The sequence below is a fragment of the Pristis pectinata genome, chromosome 6 (genome assembly GCF_009764475.1).
Source record: "Pristis pectinata isolate sPriPec2 chromosome 6, sPriPec2.1.pri, whole genome shotgun sequence".
Taxonomy (NCBI): Eukaryota; Metazoa; Chordata; class Chondrichthyes; order Rhinopristiformes; family Pristidae; genus Pristis; species Pristis pectinata.
Genome location: NC_067410.1, coordinates 92,056,112 through 92,075,395, shown reverse-complemented (window position 1 = coordinate 92,075,395; position 19,284 = coordinate 92,056,112). Strand labels below are relative to the sequence as shown.

The 19,284-nt window shown below is 38.0% G+C and overlaps 1 protein-coding gene across 3 annotated transcripts in view; it reads right to left on the bottom strand.

The window, feature by feature from the left end:
* Positions 1–449: 449 nt before the first annotated feature.
* rnpepl1 (arginyl aminopeptidase like 1) overlaps positions 450–19,284 on the bottom strand; it is a 41,264-nt gene continuing 22,429 nt past the window's right edge. The window contains exons 5-11 of one of the 3 annotated variants that reach the window (XM_052018894.1): positions 17,981–18,216; positions 13,352–13,465; positions 12,649–12,761; positions 11,629–11,737; positions 9,270–9,494; positions 5,303–5,445; positions 450–4,686 (exon numbers count right to left, since the gene is read on the bottom strand). In XM_052018894.1, coding sequence (XP_051874854.1) covers positions 4,450–4,686; positions 5,303–5,445; positions 9,270–9,494; positions 11,629–11,737; positions 12,649–12,761; positions 13,352–13,465; positions 17,981–18,216 — 1,177 coding nt within the window. In that variant the 3' untranslated portion in view covers positions 450–4,449. The remainder of the gene's footprint in view (positions 4,687–5,302; positions 5,446–9,269; positions 9,495–11,628; positions 11,738–12,648; positions 12,762–13,351; positions 13,466–17,980; positions 18,217–19,284) is intronic. The other 2 variants (XM_052018895.1, XM_052018896.1) reach the window with 2 other exon arrangements.

The following is a 19,284-nucleotide window of genomic DNA, read 5'->3' as shown; positions in this document are numbered from 1 at the left end:
TGAAAGAACACAGCAGCGTCTGTGGGAGAAAAGGAATTGTTGGTGCTTTGGGTCGAAACCCTGCATCAGACACATATCCAGATAATGAGTTTGTGAGGTGTTTTGGGGCATCATTACACGTTAAAGGTACTGTATGCAAAGAGAAGGCAGTATTGTGCACCTAACCTTTTCTTCATATTCTTACAATGATGCAGTGTTCCATTTGCACTGTACTGAAGCTGAGCTCAAAGATGAAAAGACAAACTCGTCCTAATTCTGTATAAATTCAATTTTTGAAGAGGAGAGAAATGGATGTTTCAGAGGCATTGGCAAAACCTATTCTTCAACTTTGTTTTCAATTCAATGGAACACTTTAATGCTTGTCTTCCATTTTCATAAAGTTGTGAAATTTCAGGTTTTAAAAATAGCTCAAGCTTCATTTTCAAACTGTGCAGCAGACCCAAAATTGTCAAATCACTTAGATTTTGTCAGTCTCTCTAATTTATTTTTCTAAATAAGTTTGAGACATGTCAGAATAAACAATGATATGTATGAAAAAAATTGTGTTTACACAAAGGATGAATTGAAACAATTTTCAGGTACTTATTTCAATCCCATGAGTAAGATGGTTTGGTAACTCAAACTAAGTTATATATGAATTTTCTGTGTCTCATTTGCAACATAGAATCATGATTTGAAACCACAAAGCTTTTCTGTAAAGAATTAAATATAATTATTTGGTTAAACAATTTAAACATTGAGTTTAATAGTTACTGTGCCAATGGAGGCTGTGAGGATAATAATTAGTCCAATGATAGGAGTTTAATTGTCTTTAGTTTTCAATAATCTCTAAATTAATTTTCAAAAAGCAAAAATGGTAATGGAATACATTGTACAACCTGGCACAAGGTGAGTTACAATGAGAGGCCAGTACAAAGAGGATATTTTGGAGGAATGAACAACATATATAAAATGTGAAAAGAGACTGGGATGGTCCTCAGTAGGTGCTATTATAGCAGGAAAAGAAATAAAAGGGACAAAAATGTGCCGTTGGTCACTAGCATTAAATAGGTGCTAAATAATTATTGTACTCCCCTCCTGGTATCCAACTGGTGCCAACTACAGCTGTTTAATAATGGAACATATAGATTTTAGAGAAAATATCAGAACACAGTAAATTCAGCACAAACAAAACTTCAGCCACTGTAAAAGGATACAGAAGCTTTCCAAACTAAATTAACAAACTGTGAGGAACATTTTTAGACCTTTTCTTTAAATAAAACCTGCAGGACCGTGCAGTACAAAATGAATAGGGCATGAAGAGTGTGAGAAAAAAGATCCAATGTCCTCCGTCCACAAAGAATATGTACACATCTATTGACATCAGCATGTGAGAAACAAACAAAAAAATCAATTACCATATTAAATTGCCCAATATACAGAATTTACACATTTAATGCATACAATACATGTTTGTGGTCTCCACTGTTCAGATATAGAGCCCACTGCATAATGTTTCATTTCTACTGAACTTTCACTTCCAATACAGATAGTTCTAGTGTAAGTCCAGTAAAAAGAAAAGTTTTGCTTATACAATTAAACCTAACACCAACAAAGTATTCACATATTCCCTAAAATTACTTTTCAAGTACTTAATTTTAGTTGCAGGCTTTTTCAATGCCTTAATGAACAAGTTCCGTCCCAAAAGCAGTTTTATTACTTCTTAGTCAGAACAGTCACTTCTCAGCCTCAACTGTATCACTTTACCTGTGCATAGACAAACATTTGAATCAGTCCTGGTAACATTGGTAAAGCAGGAAGAGGAATCAAACCAATCTGTTCATACATTGTTTAAATACTGGCATTATCCAATTCACCCAATAAATCATGGTTACCTTGTTTATTTTTGTACACATTCATATTTTTCACAATATCAGTACTTGCAATATATTGGATAATCATCTGCCCTTTCTTATGAAGTGTAAAGTTCAATTAAAAATATCTGCAGACATAAGAACACTTTTAAGTTTTTAGTTGGTTTATACAGAGACAGTTTCATCAGTACAAATACAAGTTGAAACCGAATGCTGGAAATCTGAAGTTAGAACAGAAAATGCTGGAAAACCACACCAAGTCAGTGTTACAACATCTTGGGTAGATGCTCTTCTTTGAAACTTCTAATCCATTTTAAAAAATTTTTAGTCTGCATTCATTATTAGTGATGGTTATAAAAAAAAACACAGATCTGAAAACTACATCCTCCACACAAGCAGTTTGGCAAATAGCTTCTTCGGTCTCAGGAAAAAATATCTGTGACTTATGACATCTGACACCATGAAAAACATCGCATTTTAAAAAATAACAAAGCTAAACCATTTTGTGTTACTAAGTATTATTTGGGACATAATAAAATAGTTCTGACTTACAAAACATTTTTGTAAACAAATTCACAATATATTTTGAGGAAGTGTTTTGTTTCATTTTACTAATAAGGCTTCTGTTAAAAAGGACAGAAGCTTATGGACCATGAATCAGAATACTGTTGAGAAAGGCACCACTGGTTGCACTTCCTGAGAAAGGTACAGTCACAAAGTTTTTGTGCAAATCCATTACACAGTTGTTGGCTCCTTAACTTTTTTTTGCATACACTTGTGAAACACATTTGAACAAAAAGCAGGAAAAAGTACAAAATTTTCATCAGATAATTCAACGTTTTGCTAATGTGCTTCCAGTGTTGACACGTTACACATTTCTTAATGTCATCTTCATCAATTGGATCTTATTCAATGAAGTACCTGCTGACTCCAACATTTCCAAGGCAAAGCAGATAGCACATCATCAAAATGAGAACCAGAAGCATTCTATTCAAATTGTAGGACAACAATCAGAAACTAAAAAATCAGAAACTATAGAACAGTCAGGACCACCAAGTTAATATGGCATTAACTATTACCAACTGCACAATATCCCTCTAGTTTTGAACCACATCTGGGATCTTAAATGAGCAGTCAGTGAAGGCAGCAATCAACATTGAACTCAAATACATTCCAGCTCCTTAACATCCTGCTCCATCATGGAACAACAGCTAAATACTCAGGTCTGTTTACCAAAATACTCTGTTGTCAAAAATTGTTACACTTTAAACAGAAATACAGTGGAATTGAAAAAAGCTCATGGATGGAAGATGAGTATCTTTAAGTCCACAGTGCAAGAAGCAAATTAAAAGGGAAAGTTTGTCTTATAGATTAAATCTAAAATGACTCATTGGAACACAAGTCATAATGTTCCTTTTTAAAATAGACTATCACCCTGATGATACTTCTCTATATAATACACTAACGGTCACTAACTTGGATAAAATAAACATGTTCCTAATTCCATGACTGTTTCCATTTCATAAGGACCACAAATGAATTCTAAGAATTCTGAGGCCATTTACTTTCTCAAAAATATCCTTTGCAATGATTTTTGGAAAAAATATATTCTATAAGAATGTGAAGTAGATAATACACACACATTTCCATTCATTATCCATTGTAAAGGCAAAACAAAACTCATTTTAAATTATTTTTTAGAAAAAATGCAAAGAATTAACAAAAAATTTTCTGAAACAACCTAGGTGTGAAACATATTAGTCATTAGCTTCACACCTCTATCTAGATTGCATGAGGGTAAGATTACCTGAAATACGTGTAATGAATTTGAAAGTTCTCAGTTTTTACAGATGAAATTTAAGGAAAACCAGGAAGAAACAATTTTACACTAACTAATGAACCTACAAACTTTGCTTTGAGTAAAATGTTATTGCTAACAAAGCCTGCACTGGCTAAAAACCAAATCAAATTTGCACTGTAAAATCCACGTGAATCAACCAAACTTGTATGTTCTGCATTGGCAAAAATTAGAATTCACATACTTTGTACAGATGTGTTCATCAGAAATCCGTCCTTGTTAACTCCTGTTCTATTTAACAGAGTATAACTAGTCGGCATGGTGCAACCAGGTCAACAGCACCAACCAATATTATTTAAACTACTTCATTAAAACCAACCATTTGGCCTCACCTTGTTTCCTGATTACTTCTTTAGCACCAACAGTTCTGTACTGTGTCAACTATTCTGTCAGAGTTGAGAAAATGTCTTTTTTTCCAAGTGCCTGGATTAGCAAGAATGATCCTCAAACTATGATTCTAGAATCTACATTTTACATGTGTATCAAACATACAAGAGTGACAAAGTTTCTACAACATGGCCAATCTTTCAACAAAATAGTATTTTGTATGAAACATTTTTGGAATGCTGGCTTAGGCTTCTCCATTCCCTGGAAGAGGTCCTTAAGATAACCAACATAAATCCTGTGAAAAATGATTGAATTAGAAAGTCACAAATTGAAAATACTTTAGTTTAGGTTCTCAAGCGAGGATCCCAAATATTCAGTTAAATCCATTCTACAACAGCATGGGTTGATCAGCTATGCAGAGACATTCACATCCCTGAGTGAGATGGGGTTGGTTGTATCTGATGGTTTATCTTCAAGCAGTGTCATAACAGCAGCAGGGTTAGCACTGTGTGCAAAAATCTGTTGGATTGCTCTTCTCAAGTTTACATGCAGTCTGTTCTGTGTCAGGTAAAATGTCTCCATGGCAATAGCCTTCATGGTTCCAGCACACAGATCTTCATACAAAGGACCAGTATACATTCGTGAGGTCTAGAAAAGAGGCAATGTGAGGAATTAGGGGCCTCCCTGATATTCAAGTTAAAAAAAGAAAGACAATAGATTTGATATATTAGGAGCAAAGCTCAGGTTTTTGCTTTTAGTATGAACAGTTCACAGAATTAACTGAAAGAATTGAATATCCTGTATCATTGTCTGCAACGTAATAATTAGTTAAGTGCTGTAAAAAAGCAAAAAGATTGTTTGGTGACCCTGAGGATCTTAAAAGAATAGAGGAAAGAAGAGGTGCAGAGCAGATTCTGAAGGAAATTTTACGGCATTGACCCCAGCCAGCTGAAGATGCTGGTGGGACAAAAAGTAAGTGAGATACACAAAAGGTTACTGATGCCACCTCACAACCTACTGCAATCCAGGTTTAGCTTTCATGATCCTAAAGTCCCTCACTGAATTCTACTCGGAGGTTGAGAACTAATTACCTTTGCAGCCTTCCATATTGATATACATTATTGTCATTGAGCTGAATGCTTTTCAATAGTATTCAAAAACAAAATGGTCAACAAGATCTTAATTAATGTTAATAACTGGATAATTATTTGATCAGGTTAACCTTCACCCAAATCAATCTGTAGTGTCAAAAATGAGGTCTTACATGGTTTTCCAGGAATCGTCGTACTTTGTAAAAATCTGGTAAATAGTTATTTCTGACTACAATCTGCAACCATCTAATTCTTATTTCAGCATTCATTGAGTCGAGCAGCGCAGAGTAACTCTTCGAAAGCTTCATCATGACTTCTGACAAGACATAAAGGAGGAAATCTAGGTATTAAACAGCATGATTTCAGGCATTTCAATTTATATAACATCTAAATATAAATGGAACAGGCAGACCTTAAGAAAGGGATTCACTAAACTGGGCTTTGTCACTGTAAGTCTCCAAGCTGTAAAGAAACAACTTTTAATGACTACATGGAAATGACTGCCTGCAACCAACACCAATTTAAAGGCTGATGTATGGATTCATCTTGAATCAAATTCTCCACCAAGTATAATAGTAAAGCCAGGGATGTTTATAAGTGAATCAAACAAAAACCTATGCTTTTTAATTTTTACAGTAGCTAAAATTTGTAGTAATTTGCTGGTCAAAATCCACACATTGATGAGTGTTTAGTTTCTAAGACTAACATACCAATGAACAGTGTCAGTATTACCCAGTTATCCAAAACCCTCTGGAGCAATGAATACCCATGTGTACAGTTATAAACTTGCTTATCAAAATGATAGGTTTCAATTTATTACAGACTTTCACAGAATCGAAACACATTAGCAACTATTCTTAAAAATAATGAAACATAGCTAAGCAAATTTACTGGAGAATCCAATACGTTATGGTTAGTGTGTACTTGGTTCGACAAACTTCTGAACTCTGAGGTGTTTTTCCTGATTCATATTAATAGCTGCTTTCATCACTGGTGTACAGGACAATTTGAATACTTCAAAGCTTTAAACAATTCCTTTGCGATTTCCCTTAGGGATGACTTTAATTTAACTCCACTGTTTGGTTAATTTCTCTAATTTCTATCAATCAAATCATTGAAATGGAGACAATTATAAAGAAATTCAATTACAAAAGCCTCCTCCATTCAATATTATGTACCATTTCACTTTTTTCAAGCACACTGTACATGTGCTTGTCTAGAGTTATAATCCTAGAATACACTTCTATTACATTGTAACATCAGGCTTTGAGAATAAATCAAAATTTTTTGGCCTGGATTTACTGTTAGTGGTGAAACAACAGTACTCGTTGCTGACCTCACAGAAAGCTGACGACAAAGATCAAGTGAACCCTGTGGTATGGACTTCCTCAACACAGATTCTTGTCAGGATCAGTTCAAGGTTATCCCTGGCATCTAGCAATCATGATATCATAAAGTTGGTTCAGCAACCAATCATACTGAATAAATTTTATCAACAGCAAATCCACAAAATCCAAGTTTTATCTAATATTTTAAATATTCATAGAGGAAGAAATTAAGATTTGAATATGCATATTAAGACAAATGCTGAAATGCTTAAAGATATAAAAAAAAACAATTTGAAGTCTAATAATTCAATGCATTTGACAATGAGGAACCTCAATCTCTATATATAAAATTAGACTTTCTAGGGCCAGAGAGTTTATTTAGCAATAATTATGGCTAGTGTGCTATAAAAACATCATTTAAACTTCATGCAACTAAGTGCAACATTTTCAGAGTATTTTACAGAGACCAATTCATATATACCCAAGTGTTTGCCAATTGAGTGAAATCCCTTGATTATTTTGTGGAAGGCAGCAAGTCTTCCACAAAATAAGTGTTGAATCATTGAAAGCAACATAAGGATTACTGCTTTAAACTACTTGTACACAGAGATCATTTGGGTTGCTGTCAGCTTCAGTGTAATGATGGCAAATACTGACCTTTGAGCTTATATTATAACCACAAACTCTGCATCATAACTTCACCAATTAATGCTCAAAACATACCTTTGCTCATTTACACTTTAAAGTGTTATTTACCTCCCGTGCATCCCTGCAAAGCTAAAAGCTGTGTCAGGAAACCACTTTGCAGTGTCATCATTGAAGGAAGCCAGCTTGTGGACTACTGAATCTTTGTTCTTGGTGGTATAACTTTTAATTCCCACTGTCTAAACCAAAAAGCTGCTAAACCAAGCACTTAACTGAAGTAAAATCTGTTCTCCAAGTACATTTTCACTTTTCCAGCAGTTAACTACATAGGATAAAATCTAATATTAATCAATTATATTGAGGCTTCAAGCATTGGATTAAGCCCTTTCACAGAGATAGCCTATTAAATTGTTAATGTCAATACATGCTATATTTACATGGATGATTCTCTCCATATTATGGATTAACCTGCTTAGCTTGACTTCTTGTCAACATATACATGATAGGGCTTCCTAAGTGCACAGAATAAAATTGTGCTCATGAGCAAATTCTCTCTTTCATTTTTCCTTCCCCACCCAATCTGCTGAATGTTATGAACCAGAACCAGTAATTTCTTTGTTATTCCAACCATGACAGATTGTTCTTACACTAAAGCCATCAAAATCTACATCAAAACAAATAAAACATTACACTGCAAAGTTAATTTGTGATAAAAGTACACAATTTTGTGATGCTGGTTTACCAGAACCAGCTGTGGTTCAGTTGATGGCACCGCTAGTCTTCAAATTATAAGATTGTGGCTTCAACTTCTGTACCAGAGACTTGAGCACCAAAACATTGAAAAACAGTGCTTTTCCAGTAAAGGTATTCAACTAAGGTTCTGTCACTGATTGACCTAAAAGATCCCATGTGTTATTTTGATCCTAATATTATGACCAATTTTCTCCTTCGATCGTACGGATTATTTGACCTGTTGCTGTTTGTGAAAGCTTGCTATCTGCAAGTTGATGGTTGTGTTCCATACATTATAAAAAGTCCAATTTAGAAAGTATGCATCAGAAGTATTTCGATTGACATATCTTCTACAATAAAAGCACCACAGAAAGAAAGAAATGCATGTATTTCTTTCTTTATATAATGCTTTTATTATAGAAGGCATGCCAATCAATTTACATAACAGCACAAACAGGAATGAAACAGCATGCTAGGAAGAAAATTTAAAAGGGCTACTTGAAAGGTTAGACACAAAGATGAATTTTGAGAAAGTGTTTAAAGGGGAAGTAAAAATGTAGTGAATTTAATGAGGGAATTCCAGAACTCATACATTAGGTAGCTAAAACCAACAATGACGGGGCAATGAAAAACAAGATTGGAATATGCATTGGCTTGCAATGATAAGAAGGAATTTGGAGATGAGATCAAGGATTTTAATTAAACTCAATATGTTGGGAAAGAACAGGCAATGCGACCAAGGGGTTAGTGCAGAACAGGATATGGGGAGCTTCATTTGGTTGTTGATGTTTTCAGAGCATGGCAGTAAGGAGAGTATTGGTATAATCAAGGCTGGAGGTAGAAAAAGTTTCACCAACAGGTTCAGTGCCTGGGAAGAGATGAAAATAACAAGTTTTGGTGATGGAGAAGATATGGCTTATGTACTCCACAGATTTCAGAGCCCATGTTAAGGAGAGGGAAAAAAATAGCCAGTCTTTTATTCTGATAATAATCCAGTGAAACCTGAGTGACCTGGAATGGAATAGGAAAAAAAGTCTTCCTCCATGGTAAATTTAGAATCTTTGTAACATACTAATTTGCTTTGGAATCACATTCTTCGCTACACAAGCTTCATATGGTGTATAAAAATCAGTTCAGATTTGTTAGGACACATTTAACATTCATTGCCCTAAGGTAATGTGGTTTACAACACTATTTCCAATAATTATTATTAAGAAGCAAAAGGTTTCGAAGGGATAAAAATTATGTCTAATTACAAAACAAAATTACTGTGGGATTTCTACAATAAAGTGACTAATGAAATGTCTGCACAAGCAAGACACCTTTCTGAATCAAAATGAAAATTCTTCAAACAAAAACACTTGCTCAGATGTGCAGCCACTAATATTTAACAGTTAATCCAATAATAATGAGTTATTCCAGCACGTCATCATACCATGAGGCAATGGAGATCTGTCTAGGAGTTTGTCCAACAAATGGACTATTTGGAATGTTTTCCATTTGGATATATCAATGTCTGTAATATGGTTTCCATCAAGAGTTTCTGAACTCCAGAGCTGGTACAGAGTTTCCACCGGTTTTATCAAACTGGATCCCTGAGACAAGTCTGGTTCCAACAGCGGTGGCCCAGATGCATTCAGCCAGCGCTCAAATTCTAGTCCTAAAGACAAAGAAAGCAAAACTCTAGTTTAAATTAATATTTGATCATTTAACTTTTTTTTAGCTGAAATGCACACAATATTTTCTAGTGCATAAATAGCATCCATGTACAAATTACTGATTCCTTATTGGGAATTCAAATTCAGATCCTGTCTTTTTTGCAAACTGTTTTCTGCTGATACGACTATGAGCTCCTTACTTTGAAAACAGTACATGATGCACAGAAGAGGAAAACTGAAGCCTGGAGTGCAAGGTATATAAAGACTTAAAGCATAGCTTGAAACTTGCAGCCTTATCTGCTGCCTGTAAATCTCAGCAGAGTAGATAAGAATGGCAGATCTTCAGTAACCATGCAGGAGGGAACAGAGCCTGATACGTGGCAGTGGAGTGGCTTGCCCAACATGTGCGAGGGCGGGTTTCAATGTCTCAGGCAACTTGGGGAGACAAAAGGCTCCGCAGCTGATGTCACAAACCATCATGCATGCACTGCATGCTCCAGCCAGGATTCTTTCACAGTCATGACACTGCCAGTAGTTCTCAAAGCAATAATCACATTGAATTTCATGCTTTGAGACTTTGTACCCATGTGAAAGATTTACTAATATATACAGCAATGTATAAGTTATATCCCTGTTTTCCCTATTCAAAAAATGCCAGAAAACACAACTTGTACACTAGATTTTATGCTATGTTGGTGATGGCATTGAGCAATGAAGCATATAGACTCACATGGGCAGATTCCACAATCTGCTTGATAAGCAACTTTTCTACACTACAGACTGCAGAGTGGTGTTGTTTGTCTAGGTTACAGGGAACAAAACGGCTTGCTTTAACAAAAATGCATCGGAAAGCTGCATTACAGGAGACAGCTGGTTGACTATCGTTGCTGATGTCTGAAGTGATATTCCGAAAAAATTGCAAAGCATGAAACTGAATGTGGTTATTGATTTGAGAGCTACTGATGGTGCCATCACAATGAAAGTGTCCCATTTGAAGCATGCGTTGCATTCATTATGTGTTCCTTTAAATCACAGCATCATAGATCCCTCTGGAGCAGACTCGATGGGCCGAGTAGCCTACTTCTGCTCCCTTATCTTGTGATCATTAAATCACAGCATCCATAGATCCCTCAAGGTTGCTGCACAGGACGATAGGGTTGTTAAGAAGGCATATGGTGTGTTGGCCTTCATTAGTCAGGGTATTGAGTTCAAGGGCCGCGAGGTAATGTTGCAGCTCTACAGAACTCTGGTTAGACCACACTTGGAGTATTGTGTTCAGTTCTGGTCACTTCATTATAGGAAGGATGTGGAAGCTTTAGAGATGGTGCAGAGGAGATTTACCAGGATGCTGCCGGGACTGGAGAGCATGTATTATGAGGATAGGTTGAGTGAGCTAGGGCTTTTCTCTTTGGAGAGAAGGATGATGAGAGGTGACTTGATAGAGGTGTACAAGATGATAAGAGGCATAGATCGAGTGGACAGTCAGAGACTTTTTCCCAGGGCGAAAATGGCTAACACGAAGGGGCATAATTTTAAGGTGATTGGAGGAAGGTATAAGGAGGATGTCAGGGATATGTTTTCTTTACACAGAGAGTGGTGGGTGCGTGGAATGCACTGCCGGCAGAGGTTGTGGGGGCAGATACATTAGGGACATTTCAGAGATTCTTAGATAGCCACATGAATGATAGAGAAATGGAGAGCTACGTGGGAGGGAAGGGTTAGATAGGTCCTAGAGCAGGATAAAATGTCAGCACAACATGGTGGGATGAAGGGCCTGTACTGTGCTGCAATGTTGTGTTCTAAACTGGGGTCTTGTATTTGTGGGTCGTCTGCCTGAAATTTATCTTGAAAGGTAGGGTGAATGAAAAACCAAAGACTACAAGCCTAGGAAAGTCATCAACCCAAGTAAAACAGCACATTAACCCTGTAACAAATGAATATCCAAAACGTCATGGTGTTGGCAAGCAATTCAATGTCAGAGCAAGTAATAAGCAAAAATGGGTTTGAATAAAACAAGAGAAAAATGTGCTCTACTAACATGGTGAGCTCTGTATAAACTGCAGTCAAATGTTGTTCATAATTACCTGCAATGGACTAAAGGATACTTAGAAAATTTCTTTCAAAGATCTCACCAACCTTCCTTGTTGTCTACACATTTCTCCCTCAGCTCAGGAAAAAAGCCCAAGAAAAACTCCAGTAAATCACCTGCAACCACGCTTGTAAACTTGAACTTCTCCACATAGGCCTATGAAGGAAGTTATTAACATTAGCAGACTGAGTTTTATGTTAATTATTTGTACTTCATAGTAACTAAATAAGTGGCAAGATGCAATCCATATTTATGTTAACATGAATGTGAACCAACCACATGGCCCATAAAACCAAGGTGCTAAACTACAGGATGAACTTCACAAATTTGGTGCTGAGTTGTGTATAAGACAGACAAAATGGCAGAAAATATTTACTTTCATGAAATTAATTTACAAAGATCAGAAGGCTTATGTATTTCTTGGAAAGAATTGTGGGTTACAGTTTGAACTACATATTTTAACAAAAATGTTTCAATCATGCCATTAAATCACATCTGAAGCATGCTTTACCTTAATAATTATTACTTATAAATAAAACTCCTAGCTGCACTGCAGTTCATTGTTGCAATCTGGGGATAAGTCTTGTTTGTTTCTGCTGTGGAAACGCAGGAGTCTGGGGGCTGGGCAGCAGCCAAGCCATGGGCATTGCTGAGATGGATGCCAGAAACTCTGGAAGTGAGAGCAGTCCAGCCCTCTGAGGTCAGATACTGCTGATCCCACAGTATCACAATTTAGGTAGGACCTGACACAAAAGATACTTTAACAATAACAGTGCTTCTTTTGTGGGAGGGATTGCCCTCAGCAGCTCAATTTTCTGAAGGGTTCCACTTCTCAGTAAGGCCACGGAACAAAGCTGTCCATGTGAATCATTCATCTGTGCAATAGAAAATGCATCTCTGAATCAGGGATTATGGTATTCTATTGGACAATGCAGATGGCAGTTTACTCTTGATACTGCAGTGCTTGATGTAAATGAGATGAAGCAGTCACTAACATGTTTTCATTTGCTAGGTATAAAGTAGATTTTAAAAGTAAAATGAAAAATTAAACAAGTTGCTGAACTTACTCTAAGAAAAGAGTCAAAGCACTTTGTATCACCACAGAGCTGTGACAGGTAGTATACAAAGCAAAATCCTTTTTCATACGTGAAGAGGTTCATCAGACTGCTGGGATTGACTCCTGCATGGGAATATGGAAGAAGTATCACATGTAGCTAGCCTTGATCACCAAAAAATTTTACAAATAATTGTTTCTGACTACTTATATGTTGGTCCAATGACTCAAAGTTTCCTCCACATTGCAGGCTAGTTTACAACAGCTTTTTGTACTCAGCTGTATAACAAACTGATTTACAATTCCACCCTGCTTTGATTCAGATTACAAACTTCAGTTTACAGCAGCAGTAATACTAACCTTTGAAAATTGTTGTGATGAAATCAAAAGTAAATACAAGCATCAGAATGGAAAAAAAAGCCATTTGATCAACATTTGCATCAAGAAATGAGGATTGAGGTCTACTGAAGATTCCATCCATCAATTATTCAAGCCTACAGAATCTACCAAGCAACTTTATTAATCATTATAATCTATTATTTACAGAACCTAGACTGAAAGTGCCACACCGTATCACACAGAAACTGCCAAATACCAGAGAATTTTTGTGGAAGAAAAAAATCATTTGTACTCTGAAATCAAAGAGTTGGTTTAGTTTAGTTAGTCAATGGAGCAGCAAATTTCATTTTAATTGCAAACAGAGGTAAAATGGAGACCTGGCTCAAACTTCACTTGTAGTCTGCTGACAGGACTCTCATCTCCGAGCAGTTTCAGCTGACGATGTAGTGCTTCCAGTCGGAAAGTGGTTTCAAGACAAGTAAAAGCAGCCCCTGAAAGAAAAAAGGGAAACCAGTATTTCCTTTCCCTCCCTGAAAAATATTTCCTTTCCTTGTGCTAAAATTTGGATTCTCTGCATCTGGCATCATTCCTTGTATGGATGGACAGAGCTAGAGCCCATCGTTGCATTGTGAATCTAACCATTTGGAGACATACATTGGCCAACCACTTAACTTTTAACCGTCAAACTACAAGACAGTACACATCCTCATTTTGACTTGACTAATGGCATGGACTGGTGTATGAAATGTGCCTGAATGCAGCTTGAATGAAGAGTGATAAACTTGTATCAAAAATGCCCTTATACATGCAGATAAATGGCTTATTCGTTAACAATGCTCTGCATCAAAAAGTATAATATTTCAGATTGTATTTAAAGGGAAATCACCCTTGAAGCAGAAAAATGAATCATATTTATCTTAGAAACAAAATATTGTGAATTTTAAATCTCAGAATAACTGCTGCTACCTCAGAATGCAAACATTTTCAATAAGTTAAAAGTTTTTCAAAGAATCAGAAGCTTGCCGACCTATTATAATGATGCCCAAATTGGATGCAGTACAAATATCCAATCTGTTACCATAAAAAAAACAGAAACCTCAAGCCTTATTTAAAATAGGCTGTATTTTAAACATAGTGTCCTCCAAGTAAAGTGCAAAGTAAAAGATAAATAACAGACTCATCCTTAGCGGTCAGCATTCCCAGCATTCCTTGAGGCTCCATAAATAGTTCTACCATAACAACAATCAGAAACAAACACCAGTAGGACATATATCCACTTGGGATTTGTGATAAAACTAGAGCCTATAAGTATCTGCACATTTTCCACCAACTTCCAGCTGACAGCAAAAATTGTCCTGAAATGGACAGTGGCTTTAAACAAAGCAAGAGTCACATGAAATACCAGTCATGTCATTTATTAGTCCCTTCTGCCAAGTTGTCAATCATACAGGAATAAAATATGTCTCCTGTGTTGCCGGATGCTAAGATAAAAGATTGCACTTGATTTAAAGGGACCTGTAACTATTTCTGAAGGATTTAAAGTGACCATATAGCCTGTGCGGAACTCGACAGTTTCATAAATTTCACCACAAATTTTCACCCTGCTCTCCAATTCACTTGGACTATATCTGATACCTCTCTCTCCTTCCTCAATCTTTCCATCTCCATCTCAGGAGGATCCTTATCCACCGACATCTATCAACCCACTGACGCCCACAGCTACCTAGATTACAGCTCTTTACACCGTCTCTTGCAAGAACGCAATCCCTTTTTCTCAATTTCTCCGCCTCTGCCACATCTGCTCCCATGATGAGGCTTTCCACTCCAGGACATCCGAGATGTCCAACTTCTTTTCTAACCGGGGCTTCCCCCCCAACTGTAGTTGCGAGAGTTCGCACCCATATCTCTGCCATTTCCCACACCTCTGCTCTCACCCCAACCCCTCCCTGATCCAACAGGGATAGGGTCCCCCTTATCCTCACATTTTATCCCACCAGCCTACGTATCCAACACATCATTCTCTGCCACTTCCGCCATCTCCAACAGGACCCCACTACCAAGCATATCTTCCTTTCCTCACCCCTTCTGCCTTTCACAGGGACCGCTCTCTCCATGACTCCCTAGTTCACTCCTCCCCCTCCACCCATCCCGCTCCCACCCCGGGAACTTTCCACTGCCCCCACCATAGGTGCAACACCTGCCGCTACACCACCTCCATTCAGGGACCCAAAGAGTCCTTGCAGGTGAGACAGAGATTCACCTGCACCCTCCCTTAACATCATCTACTGCATTTGGTGCTCCAAGTGTGGCCTCTTCTACACTGGTGAGACCAAACACACACTAGGCGACCGTTTCACAGAACACCTGCACTCTGTCTGTAACCACGATCTGCATCTCCCGCTGCCAGTCACTTCAACTCCCCCTCCCACACTATCAAGGACATGTCAATCCTTGGCCTCCTCCACTGCCAGGAGAATTCCAAGCGCAAACTGGAGGAACTGCACCTCATTTTCCGTCTTGGAACCTTGCAGCCTAACGGCGTGAACATTGACTCTCTCACTTTAAGTAATCCCCACCCCCCTTCCCCGCACACCCCCTCCCAACCATGCTTCTTCTTTCCTTCCCTTTCGTAGCATCTCTTTTTTCTCTCCTTACCTTTGACCCATCCCCTGGGGGATCTGCTCTCCCCTCCTCCCCCGCACCTGCCTACCACTATCTCTTACCTGCATCTACCTATCAACACCTTGTGCCCACCCCACCTCCCCTCTTTTGTCCACCTATCACTGCTCTGCTTTTCCCTCCTATATATTGGGCTTCCCCTTTTCCTATCTTCAGTCCTGAAGGGTCCTGACCCGAAACTTTGACTGCCTGCTTTTCTCCACAGATGCTGCCTGGCCTGCTGAGTTCCTCCAGCATCATAGTGCTTTTCATCTAGATTCCAGCATCTGCAGTCCTTTGTTTCTCTGACCATATTGCTCAGCTGATTTGGAATTTTAAAAAATTATCACTTACAACAACTGACTTTCTTTTTGTTTTCAATAATATTTCCAAACAACCTGCTGTCACGCGTAGTTTAAAGAAGATGCAACAGGTTTTCCATTGGAATAGCCCTGTATTTTGACTTTTTGAAGAAGTAACAGCAATTGGATGATCAGCCAATGTTGTGTTGAATGGTGGAGCAGCCCCAAAGGCTTACTACTGCTCCTATTTTCCATGTTAGTATGGCCCAATTTTGCTATTTTCTGTGAGGGAGACTAGACTCATCAGGCATCAAATAAGGAAGTTGGCACACAGCAGCCAATTTCCCAACTGCAAGATTACAAAGAATGAAGTCTTTTTTGTCAGCTTCTGAAAGAATAAGACAGCTTACTGCAGTCATGACCCATTGAACCATTGCAGCTGTGAGAATAGCAGCTGAGAACTATTTATAAGTCCCAATCTTCCACCAGCACTCTAATTCTGTATGCCACAATGTCTGAAGGTGTTTCAAGAGAATTAATCCATCTGGAATGGTCTAAATTGTAGTGTTGCAGAATCTTAAGGATTATAGTGCTGAACTGCTTGCTCTACATATATTAAGGGCTGCAGAGTGATGCAGCTGGTAGAGCTACTGCCTCACAGTTCCAGACTCCTTGGCTGCTGTCTGTGTGGAATTTGCACGTTCTCTCTGTGATCACATGAGTTTCCTCTGGGTGCTCCGGTTTCCTCACATTCCAAAGGTACATGTAATGGTAGGTTAATTGGCTGCTGTAAATCGTAAGTGAGTGGTGGGAATCTGGGGGAGGTGATGGGAATATGGGGAGAATAAAATAAAGGGATAGTGTAAATGGGTCGGGGTGGGGTGAACTCGGTGGGCCAAAAGGCCTGTTGCCTGAAACTTCAAGTGACTTCAGCAGGGTGTAGGCATTTAAGGTAGACTATAGGAGGTGATATGTGTACTGACATCCTGAGTGACAGCACCATCCTCATTCTGATCATTCCAACAGCACCAGGCTCTGCATGAATATGCTCCAAGGTTAAATAGACATAATGATATTTATAACATCAGTGAAACCCCGAAAGTCCCAGCACCAAATGACTGGAGACCAGAAGGGAGAGTCACCTTCATTACAGCAATATGAGCGTTTGTGGAAGGAGAATATACTTCCATCACACTCTAAATCAGCTGAACCTTCTAAGCAATAACAGTGTAGAGAAGCCCAATTTATTGGAAATCAATATAACTGCAGATGGTAGAGCCTGACGTGCTGAGTATTTCCAGCATTTTCTGTTTTTGTCCCAATTTATTGGATGTGCTTATGTTAACAGCAGATTTTTGCATTTAACCTGCTGCATATCATTGTAGATATCGATGTAAGCAAGAATCTGAAAGCTCCATCTTTTAAAAGCAGGACCACCGGTTCTTAAGCGAAGACATTTTGTCCAGAGGAAGTGCATGGTACAATGCATAAAGGACGTAAGTAGAAGGAATGGTAGTGGTTTTAAATGTGAAATATAGCACGTCTAATTCTGTTAGAAGCAACGCTTCATTCTTCTAGATGTACTGGGTAAAATCATTAAACTTTCAGAAGCACAAAAGTGTCCTTAATGAGATCAATCCTTATCCTAGTTACTTCCTTTCGCAGACTGTTGTTCCTCAGTTGTTGGTGTAGTACCACTTAGTTGGTGCAGTACCACTTCCGCAGTGGTTGGCAATCTGGAACTTAGGACTTCTGTAATTCAAAAGGTTTCCATACAGTTCAAGTGTGGCTCTGAAAGGGTTGAACAATGGGTATCAACAAGATATTCCTCTCCAAATGCTTCCTTTCTGGAACATTGCTCCAGAGAACATTAACCTTAGTGTCTGAATTTCACCTATTACCACTAATAGGATGGAAAATTATGCCTTAACAAAACATGATTTTCAGCCAATATTTTCTGCATATTATACCCTATTGGCAATACCTATAGGCAAAGTCATATCTAATAATATGAGAAAAACTTGGAGAATAAAAGTATGCTCTCACCATATGTTTCTGTGGTAATGCGACGTTGTGCATACGTTGCCAGCCCCTCGCTCAGCCACATTTCTTCCCATGTAGCATTGGTAACTGCATTTCCAAACCAGCTATGTGCGATCTCATGGATGACATCAATAATGAGAAACTCATCGCTTTCCAATATACAGGAAATAATGAATGTCAAACAGGGATTTTCCATTGCAACAATTGGAAAAGAGGGTGGAAGGAATACGACATCATACCTGAAGGAGAAACACATGGTCACATTCTACAAAAGCTACTTTCTTTCAAACTTCCAATGATCCCACAAAAACCAATAAACTCCAAAATTCTGTGCTCTGGGTTAATCTAAATATGGTTAGATTTAGATTAATTTGGCTTGATAACAAATATTTGGTCACTGCATCACTAGCTAAAGAACAAAAAGAAATCGACCAGGCTTCCACCTTCTGATAACCATCCTGTGATCCTTGTTCGTAAAGTACATGAATGAATGCCAAGGGCAAAATAAAATTATATCTTCTGGTGCTTCAATGGTTAAACATCCTGCCCCTGTCAAACCACACTGTCTGGGTTCCCAAATGATGGGTTACCACGTGGATATGCAACTGAAGGCTTCTCAAGCAACCTTTGCATCATACCAAACATAAAAAATTGACTCAGTGAACAGGAGGAACAAAATGGATATGGCAACAGCATCTTTGGTAAGTTAGCATTTATGTTACTGTTTTGTTCTTTTGCAAATCATTTGGCTTTGCATATCTTGCTGAGTTCAAGAAATAGGGTGATTTAGCATATGCGTATTTCTCCTGTAGTCAGTAGATGGGGAAATGTCCCATTGTACCTCATCATCCGGCCAAGATATGTATTCAAATAAAGCATGCAAGTTCAAGTGGCAAACTGCTTTGGAACTCAAACCTATGATCATCTGGTCAGGAAACAAACTATCTTTTTTGGCCAGAAAAATTCAAACATTATTCATGATTGAGTTTGTTTTACTTTTAAGATGCAATGCATTTATTATCTACAGGAGAGATAGGGAGGACTTGTTCTCAGGAAGCCCTGGTTCTGCTTTGTAACTAACTGCCTAGATTTTGCTGCCATTTCTTGGCATTGCTCTGATATTGGACTTGCCATGGGTCCTGTGCTGGAGCAGGGGCTCAGTGAGATTCCTCAACATTTACACTGGAAAATCTGCTCTCAGATCGTGTGCCAGGTTAGACTAGGCATGGGATCCTCAAACGCACACACTTCCATCAAGACTGTAGAAATGGAAGAATAAGCTGAAGCAACAAAGAATCTGCTGGAGG